This window comes from Miniopterus schreibersii, assembly GCF_964146895.1.
Source record: "Miniopterus schreibersii genome assembly, chromosome: 9".
NCBI lineage: Eukaryota > Metazoa > Chordata > Mammalia > Chiroptera > Miniopteridae > Miniopterus > Miniopterus schreibersii.
This window is the reverse complement of record NC_138118.1, coordinates 21,800,474-21,819,930: the sequence shown is the minus strand read 5'-3', so window position 1 is coordinate 21,819,930 and position 19,457 is coordinate 21,800,474. Positions and strand designations below refer to the sequence as shown.

Below are 19,457 nucleotides of genomic sequence, written 5' to 3'. Positions count from 1 at the left end.
GAGGTATAAAACAGAACGGAACATTCTACAAGTCATACCTGGTGTGGACTTTTCAAAAAGAGTCAGTCATTGAAACAGACAAAAATCAAAATTAAAAGGGAGGGGGTCTGCTTTTTAGATTAAAAGAACTAAAGAGACATAGCAATAAATGAGAGAAACCTTAATTCAGCCTCAGTTAAAATAAAAGACATTTGGGACAGTGGGGGATTTGAAATGAACTATGAGAGATGATACTATGGAACAATTAATTTCTTAGGTGTGAAAATGAGATGATGGTTATGGCGGGAAAATGATACTGAAATACATACTGAGCATTTAGTAGTAAAGTGTCAAGAACATACTTTCAAATGGTTCAGGGCAAAAAGCATATGTGTATCTTTAAAATGAAAATAAGAGTCAGTTAAAATTAAAGAACAATAATCGTAAGATTATTGTGAAGGGTAAAGAGAATGATGAATGTGAAGGGCTTCACACCATGGCTGGCAAGGCAAATTCCCATGAACAAAGTCTACTCAATGAAGCATTTCCTGTAGCCAAGTCTTAGAACAGAAAGACAGTAGTGACTTATTGGCCTTGTCTTCCCAGTGCCAGAACCAGGATCCTCCATGAAGGACAGAATGAAAAAAGAATATCATTTCCTTCTAAAAGCAATCCCTCTACCTTGGAATAAATTTAAGCAAAGAGGTAAAAGACCTGTATTCAGAAAACTGTAACACACTGAAGAAAGAAATTGAAGAAGATACAAGTAAGTGGAAGCATATACCATGTTTACGGACAGGAAGAATTAACATCATTAAAATGTTCATACTACCCAAAGCAATCTACAAAGTCAACCCAATTCTTATCAAGATACCAATGGTGTATTTCAGAAAACTAGAACAAGTGTCCCAAAAATTTATATGGAACCACAAAAGACCCAAAATAGCTACAGCAATGTTGAGAAAGAAGAACAAATAATCACACTACCTTGATATAAGGTAGTGTAAACAAACGCCATTTACAAGGCCATTGTAAACAAAACAGCATGGTACTGGCATAAAAACAGACATATAAACCAACAGAAAAGAATAGGGAATCTATAAGTGAACCCACAATTGAACATCAATTAATATTCGACAAATGAGGCAAAAACGTACAATAGGGTAAAGAACAGTCTATTCAATAAATAGTATTGTGAAAATTGGACAGATATGTGCAAAAAAAAAAAAAAGAAATTAGACCACCTTCTTACACCATACACAAAAATAAACTCAAAATGGATTTAAAAGTTCAATGTAAGACTCAAAATCATAAAAATCCTAGAAGAAAATATAAGCAGTAAAATCTTGGACATTTCTCATAGCAATATTTTTTTCTGATATATCTCCACAGACAGCAGAATCAAAAGAAAAAATAAACAAAAGAGATTATATAAAACAGCAAAGGAAACCATTGACAAAATGAAAAGACAACCTATTGAATGAGAGAAAATATTTTCCAATGATACATGACAAGGGGTTAATATACAAAATTTCTAGAGAACTTATACAACTCAACACCAAAAAAAAAGCAATCCAATTAAAAAATTGGCAAGGGACCGGAATAGCACTTCTCCAAAGAGGATATACAGATGGCAATAGACATATGAAAAAATGCTCAACGTCACTAATCATCAGAGAGATGCAAATTAAAACCACAACGAAGTATCACCTCTCACCTGTCAGAATGGCTCCATCAACAAACAACATGTAGAGAAAAGGGAACCCCCTGCACTGTTGGTGAGAATGTAGACTGGTGCAGCCACTATGGAAAACAGTATGGAGTTTTCTCAAAATATTGAAAATGGAACTGCCTTATGACCCAGTGATTCCACTTGTGGGAATATATCTGAAGAAACCCAAAGCATTGATTCTAAAGAATATATGCACCCCTATGTTCATTGCAATGTTATTACAGTAGCCAAGATTTGAAAGCAGCCTAAGTGCCCATCAGTAGATAAGTGGCTAAAAAAACTGTCGTACATTTACACAACGGAATACTACTGGGCTGTAAAAACGAGGAAAATCTTACCTTTTGCAACTTCATGGATTGACTTGGACAGTATTATGCTAAGTGAATAAGCCAGTCAGAGAAAGACAAATACCATATGATTTCACTCATATGTGGAATCTAATGAACAAAATAAACTGACAAACAAAATAGAAACAGACTCATAGATACAGAAAACAGACTGACAGCTGTTAGAAGGGAGTGGGGTTGGCAGGCTGGGTGAAAAAGGTGAAGGGATGAAACAAAACAAAAAAATTCATAGACACACACAACAGTATGGTGATTACCAGAAAGAAAAGGGGATGGTGGAGGTAGAAGACAGTAAAGGGGAGATAAATAGTGACAATATACAGATGATGTATCATAGAATTGTACACCTGAAACCTATACAATTTTATTAATCAATGTCACCCCAATAAATTCAATAAAAAATTTAAAAGCCTTGAAAAAATAAAAAGCTAAAAAATTATTTTTAAAAAATTTAAAGCAATCACTCTATCCCTCAGCTGGAGAAAGCACGAAATGGAATGAAAATAATACTTATTGGTTGAATTCTGGACTCGAGTATGGATTCTCACTAGCAATCTTAATATAACCAAAGTAAAGGAATACTGCCATGTGGTATTCAAATGACACTAGCAAACATTTTATTTTCACTCAGATGCTCCTTAATTTCCATTTACAGGGTCATTTTATTCTCATATATTTAAAAAATTGGAAACATTTACCTTATCATGAATGGCTCGCCGATTGGAAGGCTGTATTAAGACCTTGTATCCCAGGTTGGTGATCCCTTTGATATGCCGGGGAGCCAGAGGTGCCCTCCTCTCCCAGGCGTTCACATCTTCCCGCCTCAGGGCCATCACGGGTTTGTGGTGAAGCCCCCTGGAGAGGCTGAGTCCGAGCCTGCCCAGTTTGGTGCTATATATGCGCAGCATTTTGAAACCTGGTGACTGTAAAGACATCATAAGAGCGCAGGACAACAAAAGGTAGGCGGGCTCACAGGTCAGTTCTGGTCTCCTAAGAAATCTGTTGTAAAAGCCAGCCAGCTCAGATGATAGCAGATACAAGAGAGAGAAAACAGGAGGGGAAACCTGGATGATATACAAAGTGTTCCTTTACCCAAACAAACCCAAATTTCCACAAACAAGGGTATTTATTTCCAAAAATAAAAAAAGGACAGAGTGCCTTTTGTGGCTCAGTTGGTTGATGCGTTGTCCTTGCACCAAAAGGCTGAGGGTTTGATCCCCCATCAGGGAACATGCCTAGGTTGCAGGTTCCATCCCACATCAGAGTGCATACAGGAGGCAACTGGTGGATGTTTCTCTCTCACATATCTCTCTCTCTCTCTCTCTCTCTCTCTCAAAATCAATAAAAATATATCCTTGGGTGAGGATTTTAAAAAGTACAGAGCAACTTTGAGACACTAACCCATGTCTGTGTAGCTGAAACAGATTTTTAAATATATTTTTTTATCAAACTATTCAGCACAAAACTTTTAAGCAAGTTAAACTGCAGTGCAATACAGGAAGATAATTTATGCCAATTTTGAGAGTTTAAAGTTTGGAATTCTTTAATCATGTACAAGATTCTTGGCAATCTAGCTCCAACTCCTTTCAAGTTTCATCTCTGGCCATTCTCTAACAAGTACTACTCAGTGTTGGGCAGCCTACTGCCATCAGTGAACTGCTTTTCATTTTCACTGGTTGGTGAGGAGATATGTACAGATAAAGACCTTTATATCACATGATCATTTTTCTAGTAATTCATTGTTATTGAATTTTATAAAAGTATTGGTCCTGGGCAGATTAGAAATTTAAGAAAGCAAAACAAACATGCTGCTTCACCTAAGAACCCGAGCCTCACCCTCACTGGCCCCTTTGTTGTTCTAAACATACTATTCCCTTTCCCAGGATTTCCTTTCCATGACACACTCTCATATATATTAAACCTAAAACTGTCTCAGCCAGCTTTCTAACTGCTATTCCAAGTTGCAAAATTCCACTCGTCAATTCAATCATAAAATGTTTACAAGAGCCTCACTATAAATTTCACATAAATTTTTAAAGCATAAATATCAAACATTCGTCTTCATATGGTTACATACATTTGGTAGTCAAATGTCATTTCGGATGATAATTTGCTGGATTTGGACACTAAACCTTAGATTTTTATGTTTAAGGTTGGCATCAAAATACTACACAATTTCACACCTTCCAGAAATATTCTACCAATTCCTGCTAGCGTTCAGCAAAATTTGTATGGAACACATATCTGTTATATTAGACTGCAACCTCTAAATCAGACCCACCACCAGGTAGATGGGGAATGTTTGTACAAACCTGGGGCACACAAATACTTGCCACCTGAGGTAGAAAATTTAGAGGGCAACTCACAACACAACAGACCCAAAAGAACAAAGTAAACAGCAGAGTCCCACTAAGAAGGTTTTAGGAAGGAGAGGGCCATGAACAGAAAGGGCTGCAAACAGCAAGTGAACATGCAGATGGTTAGGGCCAAAATCGATGATCAACCTTTCAGTAAAAGACTGTTATGTACTCTATCTAAATTTTGGTTTATTTACATAGGTTTTTTTTTTAAAAAAAGAGACAACATTAAGCCCAAACCCAAGCCAAAACACAGTATTTATTCTCTCCCAAGCCAAAGAAAAAACTACAGCATTCCATGGAACTTGAATCCCTATGTTCTCAAATAAAATCAATTCCAAAGACATGCAATTCTTTTGAACACACAGATAAGCCCAGAAATGGTCCCATCCTCCCAGCAGGAGTTGTATTTCATATACCATAAGTGACAGAGGGACACCACATCCTCTACTCTTTGTAGCAATCCTTGGTATTAAACAAGAGAAAACATGTTGAGATAATAGAGCCTCTCCCTCTTCCCAATTTGATTTATAATCACAGTCTCCCCTCCCTCAGCAGTCATCCCTCCTTCTCCGACCTCCTCTGTCTGGAGTTGGGGGTGCAATGTGAGAGGAGAGACACAGACACATGCACACATGTAATACACACATAGATATTTGCAAAGACAGACTTTCCATGGTGAATAGGAAAAGAAAGCAGCAGATGTGACCCTCTGGAGTTTATTTGGGAAGCTGCTTTCACTTTCACTTTTTGTAGACAATTCTCAAATCACAAGTCCTGTAACTTTGTTTTTAAACAAATATAACCATGGCTACCATTGGTTTAATATAATATTCCAAGCACCAAGCTGAGCACCTTAAAGATATTATTTTATTTTCTCCTTGCAAAAATCTTATTAAGTAGATACTATTATTATCCCCATTTTACAGGTAAAGAAACAACTGAGTAGAACTGTTGCTTTTAAGCAGAAGCAGGATTCCTAGGTTAATATTTGGATTTTCTCTTCTTTCCCAAAGCCTGCAGATCCACACCATGTAGATTTGACACATGTTGTTGCTGCCATCAGCTTGTTTCAGAAAAAGATCAGATCCATGTGGCATCAACTTTAATCGTTTTAATAAATGATCAGTTCTCCCCCCAGCATGAGCTGCCTCTATCTACCCCTTTCCCATGTGCCACCAAAAATCCTTCTTGAGTCCCTGCCAAAGTAAAACTTAGGTCTCTGGCAGCTTAGGAAAAAAAGATTTGATTATAGCAGGTATTACTGTATTAGTAATTGCTTGAACCCGAAACTTGGTCTCAGCATAGAACTTTCCAGGCCCACCATTCATTTCATTCTAAGGTCATCACAAATGATCTAACAGTGAGGATTTCTTCATTGCTTTTAGGTAGGGCACTGCAGGTATCTGGTATTTCATGGAAATGCCCAGGTGGGCTATTCTGGATATCTCTGTCCTGGATTTTGTAGGTTCTTCCAAGAAGATCAGGAAGTAAACATAATTATTTTTAGCAATGCCTTAGTAAAACAAAGCAGGAAGACCCCTGGCTTGCCACTTGACAGTGCCAGCTGCTGATAACAGCCAGTAGTATGAGCAAAGAGGATGTGGAAAAGCAAGAGGAGAAGAAAAAGAAAGATCTGGGGAAAATAAGGAGGAGGAAGAGGAGGAGAGAAATAGTGGGAGGAAGAGAATTGCCACCTCATCAGGGGAGGGAAGTTAAGACCCTTCCCCTGACAATTGCTAAAGTCTTCCCTTCAACACAGAAAGGGCTAATGTTTCAAACAGCATAAAAATGAAATTTAAAATATTCTTCCCTATGTTTTTATAAAACTAGTAGAGCACTAAGGTACACATTTTACTTACCTAGGACTGATCAGGAGTTTGAAAGGACTCTGAAAGTCATGGGAGTATTATAGTGAATTAAATGCACAGACATTCACAGAGATAGGAGCACAGTCAGTGGATGAACTCTAGCAATAGAACATAGTATATGATACCAATACCTCTATTTCCATCTCTCAATTCAGGGAAAACTTAAGAATTTGTTTTAATTTACAAATTATGTCTTTGCAATGTACACATGAGAAAGATAGATAGATGATAGATGATAGATGATAGATGATAGATGATAGATAGATAGATAGATATAGATAGATAGATAGATAGATAGATAGATGATAGATAGATAGATAGATAGATAGATAGATGATAGATAGATAGATAGATAGATAGATAGATAGATAGATAGATAGATAGATATAGATAGATAGATAGATGATAGATAGATAGATAGATGATAGATAGATAGATGATGATAGATAGATAGATAGATGATTAGATAGATAGATAGATAGATAGATAGATAGATAGATAGATAGATAGATAGATGATAGATAGATAGATAGATAATAGATAGATGACAGATAGATATAGATAGATAGATGATGATAGATAGATAGATGATAGATAGATGATAGATAGATGATAGATGATAGATAGATAGATAGATAGATAGATGATAGATAGATAGATAGATAGATGATAGATAGATAGATGATAGATAGATAGATGATAGATAGATAGATAGATAGATGATAGATAGATAGATAGATGATAGATGATAGATAGATAGATAGATGATAGATAGATAGATAGATGATAGATAGATAGATAGATAGATAGATAGATAGATAGATAGATAGATAGATAGATAGATAGATGATAGATGATAGATAGAGATAGATAGGTGATAGATATAGATAGGTGATAGATGATATAGATAGATAGATGATAGATAGATGATAGATAGATGATAGATGATGATAGATGATAGATAGATGATAGATGATGATAGATTAGATGATAGATAGATAGATGATAGATAGATAGATAGATAGATAGATAGATAGATAGATAGATAGATAGATAGATAGATAGATAGATGATAGATAGATAGATAATAGATAGATAGATGGTAGATAGATGATAGATGATAAATAGCGTTTGCGTTTGGTACTCCACACATATCCCACAATTTTCCTTCGGCGATCATGAAATAAACTATGGTGGTTGAGTATATCATCACCCTAAATCACATGCAGGAAACAAAAAAATTCTGTGACGTGCATTTATAAATGATTCTACTTGAGGAAAAGCCATGTTCACATGCAGAGGACCTGATATGTATTTGGGAAGATCCTTTCAAATGACGAGCAGACTGGTCTTTGTACAATTACATATATTAATATTGTAGTAGCTAGTCATTTGTTTTTAGCAGGAATATTTTTGAATATTTAAATAAAAATATAATAAAAGCCCAAAACTTTCTTGATGGAATTAGCTTTTGCCCATTGATTATAGAAGAGCTGTTATTGTTGTTGTTTTTTAAATATGTCTTTTATTGATTTCAGGAGAGGAAAAAGAGAGGAAGAGAGAGAGATAGAAATGTCAATGATGAGAGAGTCATTGATCACCTGCCTCCTGCACGCCCCCTACTGGGGATCAAGCCCGCAAGCCAGGCATGTGACCTGACCAGGATTCGAACCACGCTCTCCTGGATCATAGGTTGATGCTCAACTGCTGAGCCACGCCAGCCAGGCAAAGAGGTGTTTTGATTTATTTCTTCAATTCAGAAAAATCTGGTGGGTACTTAAGGTGTGCATAGCATAATGTTAGGTAAAGAAGCAGAAATCAAATTTCTGCTCATTTTCATGGGATCCAACAAGAGCAGGATGGGACAATTCCATCTAATTAAGTGGCCCCCATCAAAATCTGATGATGAGCCCTGGACAGTGTGGCTCAGTTGGTTGGAGTGTCCACCCATACACCAAAAGGTGGTGGGTTCGATCCCTGGCCAGGGCACATGTGGGAGGCAGCCCATCGATATCTCCCTCTCTCTCTGTCTCTCTTTCCTGTCCTCTCTCTAAAATCAATTTAAAAGAATTTTTTTTTAATCTGATGGTGAATTATCAATTACTGATTCTAACTGAATATTAGAGTCAGAATGAGCCTGAGAGAAGATAATCTAAAACCTGATGATACAAATAAAGGTAGTGAGCCCCATAACAATAAGGAATTTTCCATGTTTTATAAAAATCATTTTCTGAGCCTCTATGAATGAATAACAATAAAAACAGTCTACTGTTCTGGTAAGCATAATTTATTTTATATTTTATTTTAATTTTAAATATATCTTTATTGATTTCAGAGAGAGGAAGGGAGGGGGAAGGAGAGATAGAAACAGCAATGATGAGAGAGTCACTGATCGGCTGCCTCCTGTACATCCCCTACTGGGGATGGAGCCCGCAACACAGGCATGTGCCCTGACCAAAATCGAATCGTGTCCTCCTAGATCATAGGTCGATGATCAACCACTGAGCCACACCAGCTGGGCAGTAGGCATCTTTTAAATATAACTGGGTTAGGTTACATTTATCTGTTACTTATGCCATAAAACAACATATTTGATTTATGCTGGTTTTCATGAGTGAGAGTGGTAGGTCTACATAGAGCTTTTGGAACTAAGGTCTACATAGAGCTTTTGGAGTTTTTTATTCTTTTATCTAATATTCAAAAATCCTTTAATGGAGTAGCCTTGAGTTGAACAAAATAAGGTGATGGATGAGAAATGCAAATGATTTATACTTCCAGTTCATTGAAGTCTCTTCAATCCTTTCCATAACATCAACCTAACCAGAAAACTTTTTAAATTCACAAACCACCTACCTAAACCAGAAAAATTTGTAAGCAAATACAAGAACTTAAGTACAAAAAGGACTTCCTGCTTAGCCAGTGCTGCTCAGCGGTGTTGAGCATCCACCCATGCACCAAGAGGTTGCTAGTTTGATTCCTGGTCAGGGCACATGCCTGGGTCGCAGGCTCGATCCCCAGTAGGGGGCATACAAGAGGCAGCCAATCAATGTTTATCTCTCATCAATGTTTCTCTTTCTCTTACCCTCTCCCTTCCTCTCTAAGAATCAATAAAAACATACTTTTAAAAAGAGGGGCCTCCTAATTTCTGTTTCCAGTGGGACATGTACAAAGGATTATAAATCCCTTATTAACAAATTAAGTCCAAATCTTCCATCTCTAGCCCCCGTAGACAGAGATGTGCTCTTTGTCCTTATGCTTTAGATCTTTAAAATAATCCCACTAGAACATAATTCAGTGACTCAAACTAAAACTATCAAATCACATAGAGAGATTTCTCAATGTCATTTATTTGTTGTACTAATCAGGCACACATCTTGAGTAAATACTGACACTAAGAATGGAGTAGCCTTGTGCTGAACAAAATAAGGTGATGGATGAGAAATGCAAATGATTTATACTTCCAGTTCATTCAAAAACTGCAAGTGTATTTTTAAAACCATGGTTTTCTGCCCTGACAGTGCTGTTCAGCAGTTGAGCGTTGACCCAGGAACCAAGAGGTCACCAGTTTGTTTCCTGGTCAGGGCACAAGTCCAAGCTGCGGGCTCAATCCCCAGTAGGGGGTGTGCAGGAGGCAGCTGATCAATGACGTTTCTCTCTCATCAATGTTTCTGTCTCTCTATCCCTCTCCCTTCCCCTCTCTCTAAAAAGGAAAAAATTCAATAAAAATCATATTTTAAATAAATAAATAATAAAAATTAAAACCATGGTTTCCCAGGAAACACTGGCACTGTAGATAAAGAGGGCAGCTCTGTGGCCATGAGTCTTAGCCCACACTACATATTTGGTATCCAGACCATAATAATCCTGGAGAGATCCCAAAAAGTTACAAATTAACAAAACACCTGATAATGGCCTAGAACTAATCCAAATACTTCCCAACCCCAAGGCTTGCTAGAACTAGGCTTGGGCATGCAATAACACTGTCCTCCATACTTGTACTTCCTGTTGCATAGGTACATTCTTTAATGCTTCCACATTAAACTCCTTATACTCAGCCAGAAGTTAAAAACACAACAAAAAACAAGTAGACTTGTGTGGGCAGACTCTATTAATATTAATCTGGTATAAGAATATTCTTAAATTCTCAAGCCCATGAGTTACGCATAGTCATCCAAAGATATGAGACCCAAGATTCTTCTGGTCTCTAGCCCACAGATTTTGTTTCACTGAGATGGAATACAAAGTTATTTCTGAATTGGAAGCTAATCCAAAATGTTTATCTGCTTATTTGTCTGTCTCTTTGCTCAACTGTAAATGCTTTGAGCAAATAAATTGTGTTTTATTCATCTCTTGTTACTGGTGCATAGGAGAACTCAAATGTTTTAAGAAAAAAATGAATAAATGAACAAATTTAAATAAACAGCATAAATACCTATATGCAGCAGAGTAAACAAAATAGATACACCAAACAGGGACTCATATCTACCCTCCCCACCTCCACTCCCAGCCATAATATCCAACAGAACAACAACAACAAAATCTATTCTCTGCCAAGACCTATAGACCAATAATGTTATGAAATGCAATATAATATGATTGGAAAATACAGACCTGGGAGCTGAAACTAGTAACTAGTTGTGGAGTTCCTTCTCTTGACCTCAGTTTCCTCTTCCAGACTAGAATATACAACTAAAGTCCTTTTCAGCTCTAATAGTCTATTTAGCATATTAGTGCCTGGGCAATGGATTACAAAATCATTAGAATTTTAGAACATAAATAGGCAGTCTGACTCAGGAAGATCCAGCTAAAGTATATTAAACAAGGAAACAAAAACACTAAAAAGACTATGGGAGGCAGACATTCACCTAGGTTACCTGCATTAACTGCAAGAACCAGGAGCCCAGAGCTTACAACAGGAGGGGCATACCTCAAAGGAACATTGACTCCATGAAGGGCTCCTCAACTCCACTTACTCTGTGACCTTGGTGTATAACAACCTGTCTGTATTGTATCTGCAAAATGGAGTCAGGTCTGTTGTGAAACTGCCTTGCATGCCGTAAACACTCAGTAAATGTTAAGAAACAAAGTTTCTAGGCCTGCCCACTCCTCAAAGATGAGCACAGCAGCGCCACCACCAACAGAAGACACAATCTTCCTTTCTTCTTTATCACACTGTGTAAGGCCTTCACAGTGGCTCCATGTCAATTCCCTCCCAGTCTTACATCAAAAAGAGCCCAGTAAGCCCTCTTTTCAACTTCATCCTTTAGATATGGGCGTTCAAGAAAAATAACTTGCCATTTTATAGTGTATTTCACCACACTTGATACATTTTAGCATCCCTGAAAAAGGAATGCATCTTAAATGATGGCACCTGATATTAATATGGTAATAATATTACTGGTTATTTCCCATTCAAAATGCAGTGTTTCTGTGATTCCATGAATTTCAGGAATTTGTTGTGACTTCACCAAGGAAACTTGCCCCTGTTTATAGTGTTATTTCTATGAAAAAATAATAATAAAGAATATTTGCAAAAATGAAAAGTTTTTTGTTAAATGGACACTGCTTACATGTGAAAGACCACTTCCAAAATCCCGACCCAAGATTTGCTAAGGCTTCAATAAAGGATTAGTTAGGGGGGAAATTTTCAATTGTAAATAAGTGAAATTAAAGTGCTGGTGATGCTGTCATCAATGACAAGTGAGACTGATAACAAATACGAATTTCTGGAGAATGGGAGAATGACAAGGAAAGTTGGTTCAAACCTCTGTCTTCCTAACTCACTTTGCAGAAAGGCCACCGGTGTACGTTGCGGGGTCATGAAGGCTAGGTTCTCCAGCCTTTATGGGGGACAGGGGGGAAGGGGAGTACAGGTGACAAAAATCAAAATACACACACACACACACACACACACACAGACAAAAACACGTCCACACAAAGTGCTAACCGTGATTTTTTTAAATAAGCGATGTGAAAGCCCCTTCCTGGGCCAGCGACCTGATTGCAGCTAGCGACACCGGCGTGATCACAGCTACAGCTTCTCCACATTCCAACACCTCATGACCCACAGTATCAAAAAATGCTCATCTTTGTTCAGGTAACTGAACTCTCTCTCCTTCCCTCTCTCCAAGCCTCCACCTCATTTCCATTCCCTTAAAATCAGTGTCTGAAAGGCCCCTCTCTTCTGGAAGTTGTGAGGGCACTTTAGCCCTGTTCGACCACGCAGAGCAGGCGACAAACTGCTTCTCCCCGCGCCCACTCGCGGGGCAAGCTCTCCGCGGCCCACGCAGACCCGGCAGCGCCTCCGGAGTCCAGGAGACGCTGAGACCCGAGGGTCCAACTTCCCCCCACCTCCCATCTGTTAGAGCATGAACGCGGAGCAGCAGCTGGGGGGGGGCAGGGGCAGGGGTGCTCCACGTCAGGGCCAGCCCAAGACGGACAGGGTGAGAAGTATGTGATCAGTCTGGCCGAGCAGGCCGGAGCTGGAAAGGCCAAGTGGGAAACAACGGCAAGGAAAGAAAGCGGCGGGGTGAGGGCTGCCCCCACAATCTCCATCAGCCAGCCCGGCAGCCAGCCAGTCTAAATAAGCGCGCGGTGCAGGAATTAACAGAGCGTTTGCTCTGCAGCTTCAACACCAGCCTTTCACTCCTCAACAGCCGCACCCCTTCCCCCGCCAAAAAAAAAAAAAAAAAAAATCTGAATTGCATCCCTCCCCCTTTTTATTCAGAAATTTCGGACCAGCGCCAGCTGCCCTCCCGGGCTCGGTTAAACCGCTGTCCTCGCGCTCTCCCCAGCGGGGCAGGGGCGTCGGGGAGTCGGGGTCTGCGGGCGGCGGGGGCGCGGGGAGCGGGAGGCAGAGCCCCTCGGCTCCCAGCCCGCCCCGTCCCGCTGGCGTCCCGCGCACCTGGTCGGAGGAGCCCGCGCCCCGCTCAGCCCCCGCACCGCGCCTCACCTCGTCCCCGGCGCTGACCGCTTCCCGCCGCCTCCCAGCTCGGTCCCGCGGGTAGGCCCCGAAGTCCCGGCAGAAATTGGGATGCGGGCTGGGAGGAGGAGGTGTTTGCTCAACTTCGGGGGACGGCACGCCTCCTCCCCGCGCAGCCAATCAGCGGCCGCCCTGAGGGAACAACCTTCTCCTCCGCCAATCAGCGGCGCTGCCAGGTGCTAGGTCATGCCCGGCCCCCGCTCCTCCCCGAAAACCCTCCGCCCCTCGGAGCGCTGACCTGCGCCCTCAGCCAGGGCATCCCGTCCTCGCGGGGCGGCGACTGACCAAGTTCACGACTGTCCACAGCAGAGGACAGGCGGGGACGGAGAAGAGCGAAAATAGTCTGGGCCACACACACTAAAGAGATGCGCGTATTCCCTGGAAGAAAGTTGTGAGCTATGCACATCGCGTTTGTCTAGCAATGTGCACTTTCCAAAGCATTTTCAGTCCCACAGCAAGCCTATGAAGGCAGGTGACAGTTCTTAGAACAGTTTTAGAGTCCAACAAACAGACCGAAAAATTAGCATATCTGTATCCAATGAGTAATACGAATCATGTGTATCTGACAAAGTCCAATGTTCTCTAAAAGCCCTAAGTGGCTGTAGAGGGACAGGGAAAATGCATTTCATAAAACTAGCCTCAGCAGTAGAGGCTGAGGAATGCCCGAAGCCCATCTGTGGTCCTCCCAGGGAGTCAACGACCAGAAGGTAATCTTCCCTCCTATTTTATAACTTTCTCCAACACTTACACTTTTCTCATACTTTTCTCATAACACCCAGAGGTGTTAAAACTATTAAGCTTTCATGTCAATAATCTAGAGCCTAGAATATTTATATAAACTCCACTCACACCTCTAATTACAGAGTAAATTAGAATCTTTTCTGGAAGTTGGAATTTTCCTCTGTATCTTTAGCTTCACATATCTAAACTTATATTCCTAATCACTCCTCTAGTGCCTTCTCTCTTGCTGTGTTTCCCAGCTTTGTTCTTGATATAACCAACTTTCTAATCACCACCTACCCAGGCTTGAAACATCAAGTTTGCTTCAGTTCTTCCTCTGGCCTGACAGCCTTCACCATGGTGTTGACTCTGTCCTTTCAAATCCCTCTACTGTCACTGTCCTTCAAACCCCTTTGCACACTACCTAGACTATATTCCTTCAAGCACGCAACTCTGATCATCTCATTGGCCTGAGCAAAAAGCTTCTGGGCTTTTCACTATTCCTAGAACATTGCCCAAAGTCCTTCACACAATGTTTGCTTCATGAGGTCATTATGAGGGTAAAATGAAATGATGTCCAAAGTGTTCTGCCAAGTGTCTATCTACAGAAACTGGTTATTATTTATTTTTCTCACGTTGTCCACTTACCTGTAATTCTCCTTTAAAAAAATGTCCAGCTCTCTGAAACTAACCAATCCTTTAGGGTTCAGTTCAAACACGACTTCAATGAAGACTTCCCTGAATATTTCAATCAGATATGATCTCTCCCTTCTCTCTTACATATCTGTCTCTCTTGTACTTACTACAGTAAATAATAATAGTCATTTATATTTATCTTATTTCCATCCCTTACCTGTCATCATAAAATCCTTAATAAAAGCAGGTATATATACTCGGCCTTGCTCTTTTTTTTTTTTTCTTCTTCCTACCGCTTCTAGCACAATACTATGCATGTGGCACATCCTAGGTAAGTCGGGGTCTCAGAAGGAAACGGGTGGCACAATCCAACTGGAGACAGAAAGGGCATAAATGTGCACAGGATAAAGGAGGGCAGCAAAGACAGTGATGCACCCTGTGACTAGCAACAATGAGAACTACCTGTAGACCTTAACCAGGCCCGAGGAAGGGATGGCCACTAGAATTCAGAAGAAGCTCTAGCTATGGTGTAGCTGAAGCTATAGGGAGTGCCACCTGACAGAGTTGACTTCTGAATCAATCAGGAATGGAGCTGCCTAAGGAATCAATAAGTCCACCCAGAGAGGGAGCTACCTACAGCAGGGGTCAACAAACTTTTTCTGTAAAGAGCCAGAAAATAAATATTTTAGACTTTGCAGGCTTTAAGGGGTCTCTGTCACAATTATCCAATTCTGCCATGGGAGTGCAAAGTCACCCATAAATAAGCATAGTTGTCCAATAAAACTTTATTTATAAAAACAAACTGCAGACCAGATATGCAATAATGGTCATAGTGTGAAGACCATTGAGCTAGGAAATAAATAACCCTACTTCATTCTCCTGCCCTCCTATCTCCTGCTAGTACATTCTACAAATTGGACACAAGGAAAGCCAAAGGGTTGGTGCAGTCCACAAAGGGAAGAGCAGGTACAAAAGGGGGCAGAAGTGCTAGAGGGCTCAAAGGAGATAATCCAGCACAAAAGGTGTTGAGCGAATGCTTGTTGAGATTAATGAGTCATATGATTGAACACTGTGAATTACTCTGCAAATGGTTGGAACTCATGGGAAAACTATCAAAACTGCACTCCTGAATGGACAAAGCTGAGAAAGGGGCTGTGAGGCACAGTGAGCTTCTCTCTCACTTTGAAATCCCATGCACCTCTGACCTGCTGTCACCCTGATGAAACATTAGCCTGGCCCAAAATCGCTCCTCTCTGAATTCCAAACTACTGTGTCATATGCTGTGGTGTTCAAGAATTTTGCAAAACATGCACTTGAGAAACTCTGTTCCTTAAAATGGGGGATTTTAACATTTTCCATCATAGTGACATTTGTTGCAAATATAGTTCTCAAATGTCTTCACAATGAAAAGGGACAGTGGATGAGAGAAAGAACAAGGCTTGTACACATGCCAGGTCAGCTCCCACAGTCATCTCAGATGCCTTACGTATGGGAGACTCCTATCTATATGGGGTGCTAGGTCAACACTCCTAAGATTGGAAAGTTGATTCTGGGCAAGTGGGAGACAGAAGATTAAGTTCTCAAAAAGAGAACTTATTCTTAATACATGTGAGCTATTATTGTGCCTTACTGTTTTATTCTGTCTCATCTTCCCCTCCTCTGTCATTGTATTCAGAACCTACTCTCATTCTTAAGTGCCTTTAAGAGAAAATGAACATAAAGAGGAAATAGGCGGATGTATAGAGGAGGAGGAAGGAATGTGGAGTGCTCCTAAGTTTGTTCTACTGATTTTTCAAGACTTCATATTTCTTACATGAACAGCAATTTTTAGTGATATCACCTATAATCTGCCCACCCTAATAAAATTATTCTTCTTATTAAAAATATAAGTTTCTCATAGCCAGGAAAGTTCAAAGTCAAATGTTATGTAAAATAAGAAGTAGTTTGTGAAAGAAAAGTTTCTAAATTATAATTACTGTGTTGCCTAAAACTCAAATTCACTTGGAAATGAAGCACACTTTCTTTACTTTCAAGGAATTTAAGAAACTGATTAGGTAAGGCAAGAGCAGGAACCACCCATAAATAAATTGTAATTCCTAATAATAGGTTCTGGGTAGAGATAGCGATGTCCTGGGGTGATGCCCTCCCCCCAACTCTTAGGTGAAAGAAGCAAAGTAATTACTGGTTCATCTCCTCTACCATTAGCAATACTTAGAGAGTCTTTCTGAAAAAAATCTAAGAAAATTCCAAGTCCCTTGACATTTTCAGGGTCAATCTGTCCTAGGCAGTTAGACAAGAGTAGAGCAAGGACAATAGACCAGGTACAGAAGGTCACCAGGGTGGAAAGCCCCAGGTGCCTAGCAAAGAGCAATTGTAGAATGGGACCTCACCCCCAGGGTGACCTTTCCTTTCACAGAATAACCCTGGTCATATGGTTTGGACCCCTGACCTTTTCTCCTTAGAGATAACATCTCAGTTGTATTTCAGCTCCAGGCCCAGAAAAGCAGCAAAACCAGACAAGAAATGCCATGGCTGACCTCAGGACCAGCTGCATTGGATAATGACTCCCTGTCCTGGAGCCAACCAATCAATCAATGGATACCTAGACCCTGAAAGGACACACCTGGAAAGCTGCTGAATATTCTATTGAGATCTCCTGGGGACTCCCCTAAAATCTCCACCCTTAAAACCCTTAGAATGAAGGACCCAGAGCACTTTCCCTCCAGGGAGCATTTCCTTGCCTTTCCCTTCCCCCAGGTGCCTCACCTTTACCTTCCTCACTTCTAAGCTCCAAGGGCCCTTCCTTTACCTCTATAACCTATTTCCTAAGCCAGTTTCTTCTAGGAATTACTTCTTCTATGTCTGTGATTTTAACAATAAATGTTCTCTTATAGTTTGAGTCTTGACTCTGAATTCTTTCATAGCCAGAACTTAAGTACCAAGGTAGCTGAACTCAGGTCTGGTCTGACCCCACAGGCTTAACACCCAGTGCCATTCCACCACCTACAACAAATCTTTGTTGGTTTCTAATTTTTTACAAAGTCCCCAAGGGTCCATGGCATCCCTGGAGAGTTAGTTCCACATGCAGGGCATAACTCATGGAGCAAGTTTACTGCCCCTCATCTCCTGCTTAGTTACTGTGATAAGTCTGCCAAGACTTAGAAATTTTCAGTTACACATCTCTGTATTTTATATATTGGGTCAGAGTTATATGCTATAATATAAAGAAATTTGAGAAATGCAAATTTTGTAATTTATTTCACTGACAAGATAAATATAATTAAATGGAAAAAATCCAGTGCTCCTCCTCTCAGCTTCTCTTGAATGAAAATCTCAAAAAAAAAAAAAAAAAAATGTCTTGAAAAACTGAGAAAAGATTGGAGACAGGAGGGAGAAAGTAATAAAACAAGAATGAAACACAAGTGTAACTTTTCTGGAGTAATTGTAAGTGTAATTGAGCTGGAGACAACTAACAGTCCAGGTTTAGGAGGTAAGGACACTGGATAGTTTCTTTTTCTAGTCCCAGCCTGGATCAGGTGCTGAATGAAACCAATCATGCACAGTAGTTGTCTCACTATAGAGAGAGGAAGGATAAAAGAATATAAAAATTGTTTTTTGCAGTAATAAGAAGTAGCAACCAGGAAAAATAAGCACAGCATAGGCAAGGTCACAGCAAGAACAGAAAATAAGATAAACTATCCCTCACAGTGAAATGACTCTCATGATTGCTATCTGTTCAGCTCCTCAGAAACAAATGGAATAGAATTTGAAAGGAACAGGAAAAGAACATCAAAGGAGGATGTTCCCACTGGATGGTTTAGTGTTGACACTGTCCATGATAGGGGCAAACCTTTCTGTCTTTATCATTTATTATTACTGAACAACTCCAAACCCATAAAACAAAACAAGGGCAAAAAGCCTAAAGAACAGAATTTAATAAATACCGAGAGTACTTCATGAGCCTATATACATGAGTGAACTCCAAATATTTGTTAGCTATTTTGTAAATATAGTTTAAATAAACACTTCCCTAAAGCTAAATGCCTAAAATGACAAAGATGTGTCAAGACAAAGACCACACCAGCGTACAGACTCCCAGGAGACAGAGACGTGAGCTGTGTTTCTTTGGAATCCACCAGTGTCTACTGCCTGCCCTGGGGCCTAGGGACCCATGTTGTGTGAAAGTAATAGATTTGGACACAGATGAAACACGGGAATAAAAAAGGAATGAAATGAGAGAGAGTGGAGAAAAAAAAAAGATAAAGAATGAAGTGGAAGGTGAGAAACAGATAGTAGGAGGATTAAGGCAAAGCTGACTCATTGTGTTTGAATCTGGAGCAAGGGAAACAAGGAGACTGAGCCGCCCTGGAGAACAGAAAACATAAATGTTTCGCAAAGAGCAAAGAAATTAAAGGTTTTGTGAAAACACCCAAATCTTAGAACACCTCTGTTGAATTTTAAGAAGGAAATTAGGTTGAAGAAGACTTTCACAGTTACAAACAACTTTTGCTTCCCACCTCTCTTGAGCAGCGGTGACCCTTGCCTGTTTACATGCTCAGCTTCTTCTCAGCTTCCTGGCTGCTGCAAAAGCACCTGGCTGGCAGAAGCACGGATGGGTTATCTGCTGAGCTCACAGCCATGAAATACCATTTCCCAGGCAGGAAAGGAACTGTGTCCCTAGCACCTAATGAAGTTCAGTGGCCTTTGAAGTGGGTTGAATAATGTCCTCCAAAATTCATGCCCGCCCAGAACCTCAGAATGTGACCTTATTTCAAAATAGAACCTTTGCAGATATAATTAAGGTAAGCATCAAGATGAGATCATACTGGACTC

At 40.0% G+C, this 19,457-nt stretch overlaps 1 protein-coding gene across 2 annotated transcripts in view; it reads right to left on the bottom strand.

The window, feature by feature from the left end:
* Nucleotides 1-13,333, bottom strand: part of AASS (aminoadipate-semialdehyde synthase) — a gene marked incomplete at its 5' end in the record, with an annotated part of 62,393 nt that extends 49,060 nt beyond the window's left edge. Inside the window, 2 exons of one of the 2 annotated variants that reach the window (XM_081146747.1) lie at nt 2,757-2,981; nt 13,239-13,333. In XM_081146747.1, the coding sequence (XP_081002873.1) occupies nt 2,757-2,966 (210 nt within the window). Of the gene's footprint in view, nt 1-2,756; nt 2,997-13,238 lie in introns of those variants that run through there. The other variant, XM_081146746.1, reaches the window with a different exon arrangement.
* Nucleotides 13,334-19,457: the final 6,124 nt, after the last annotated feature.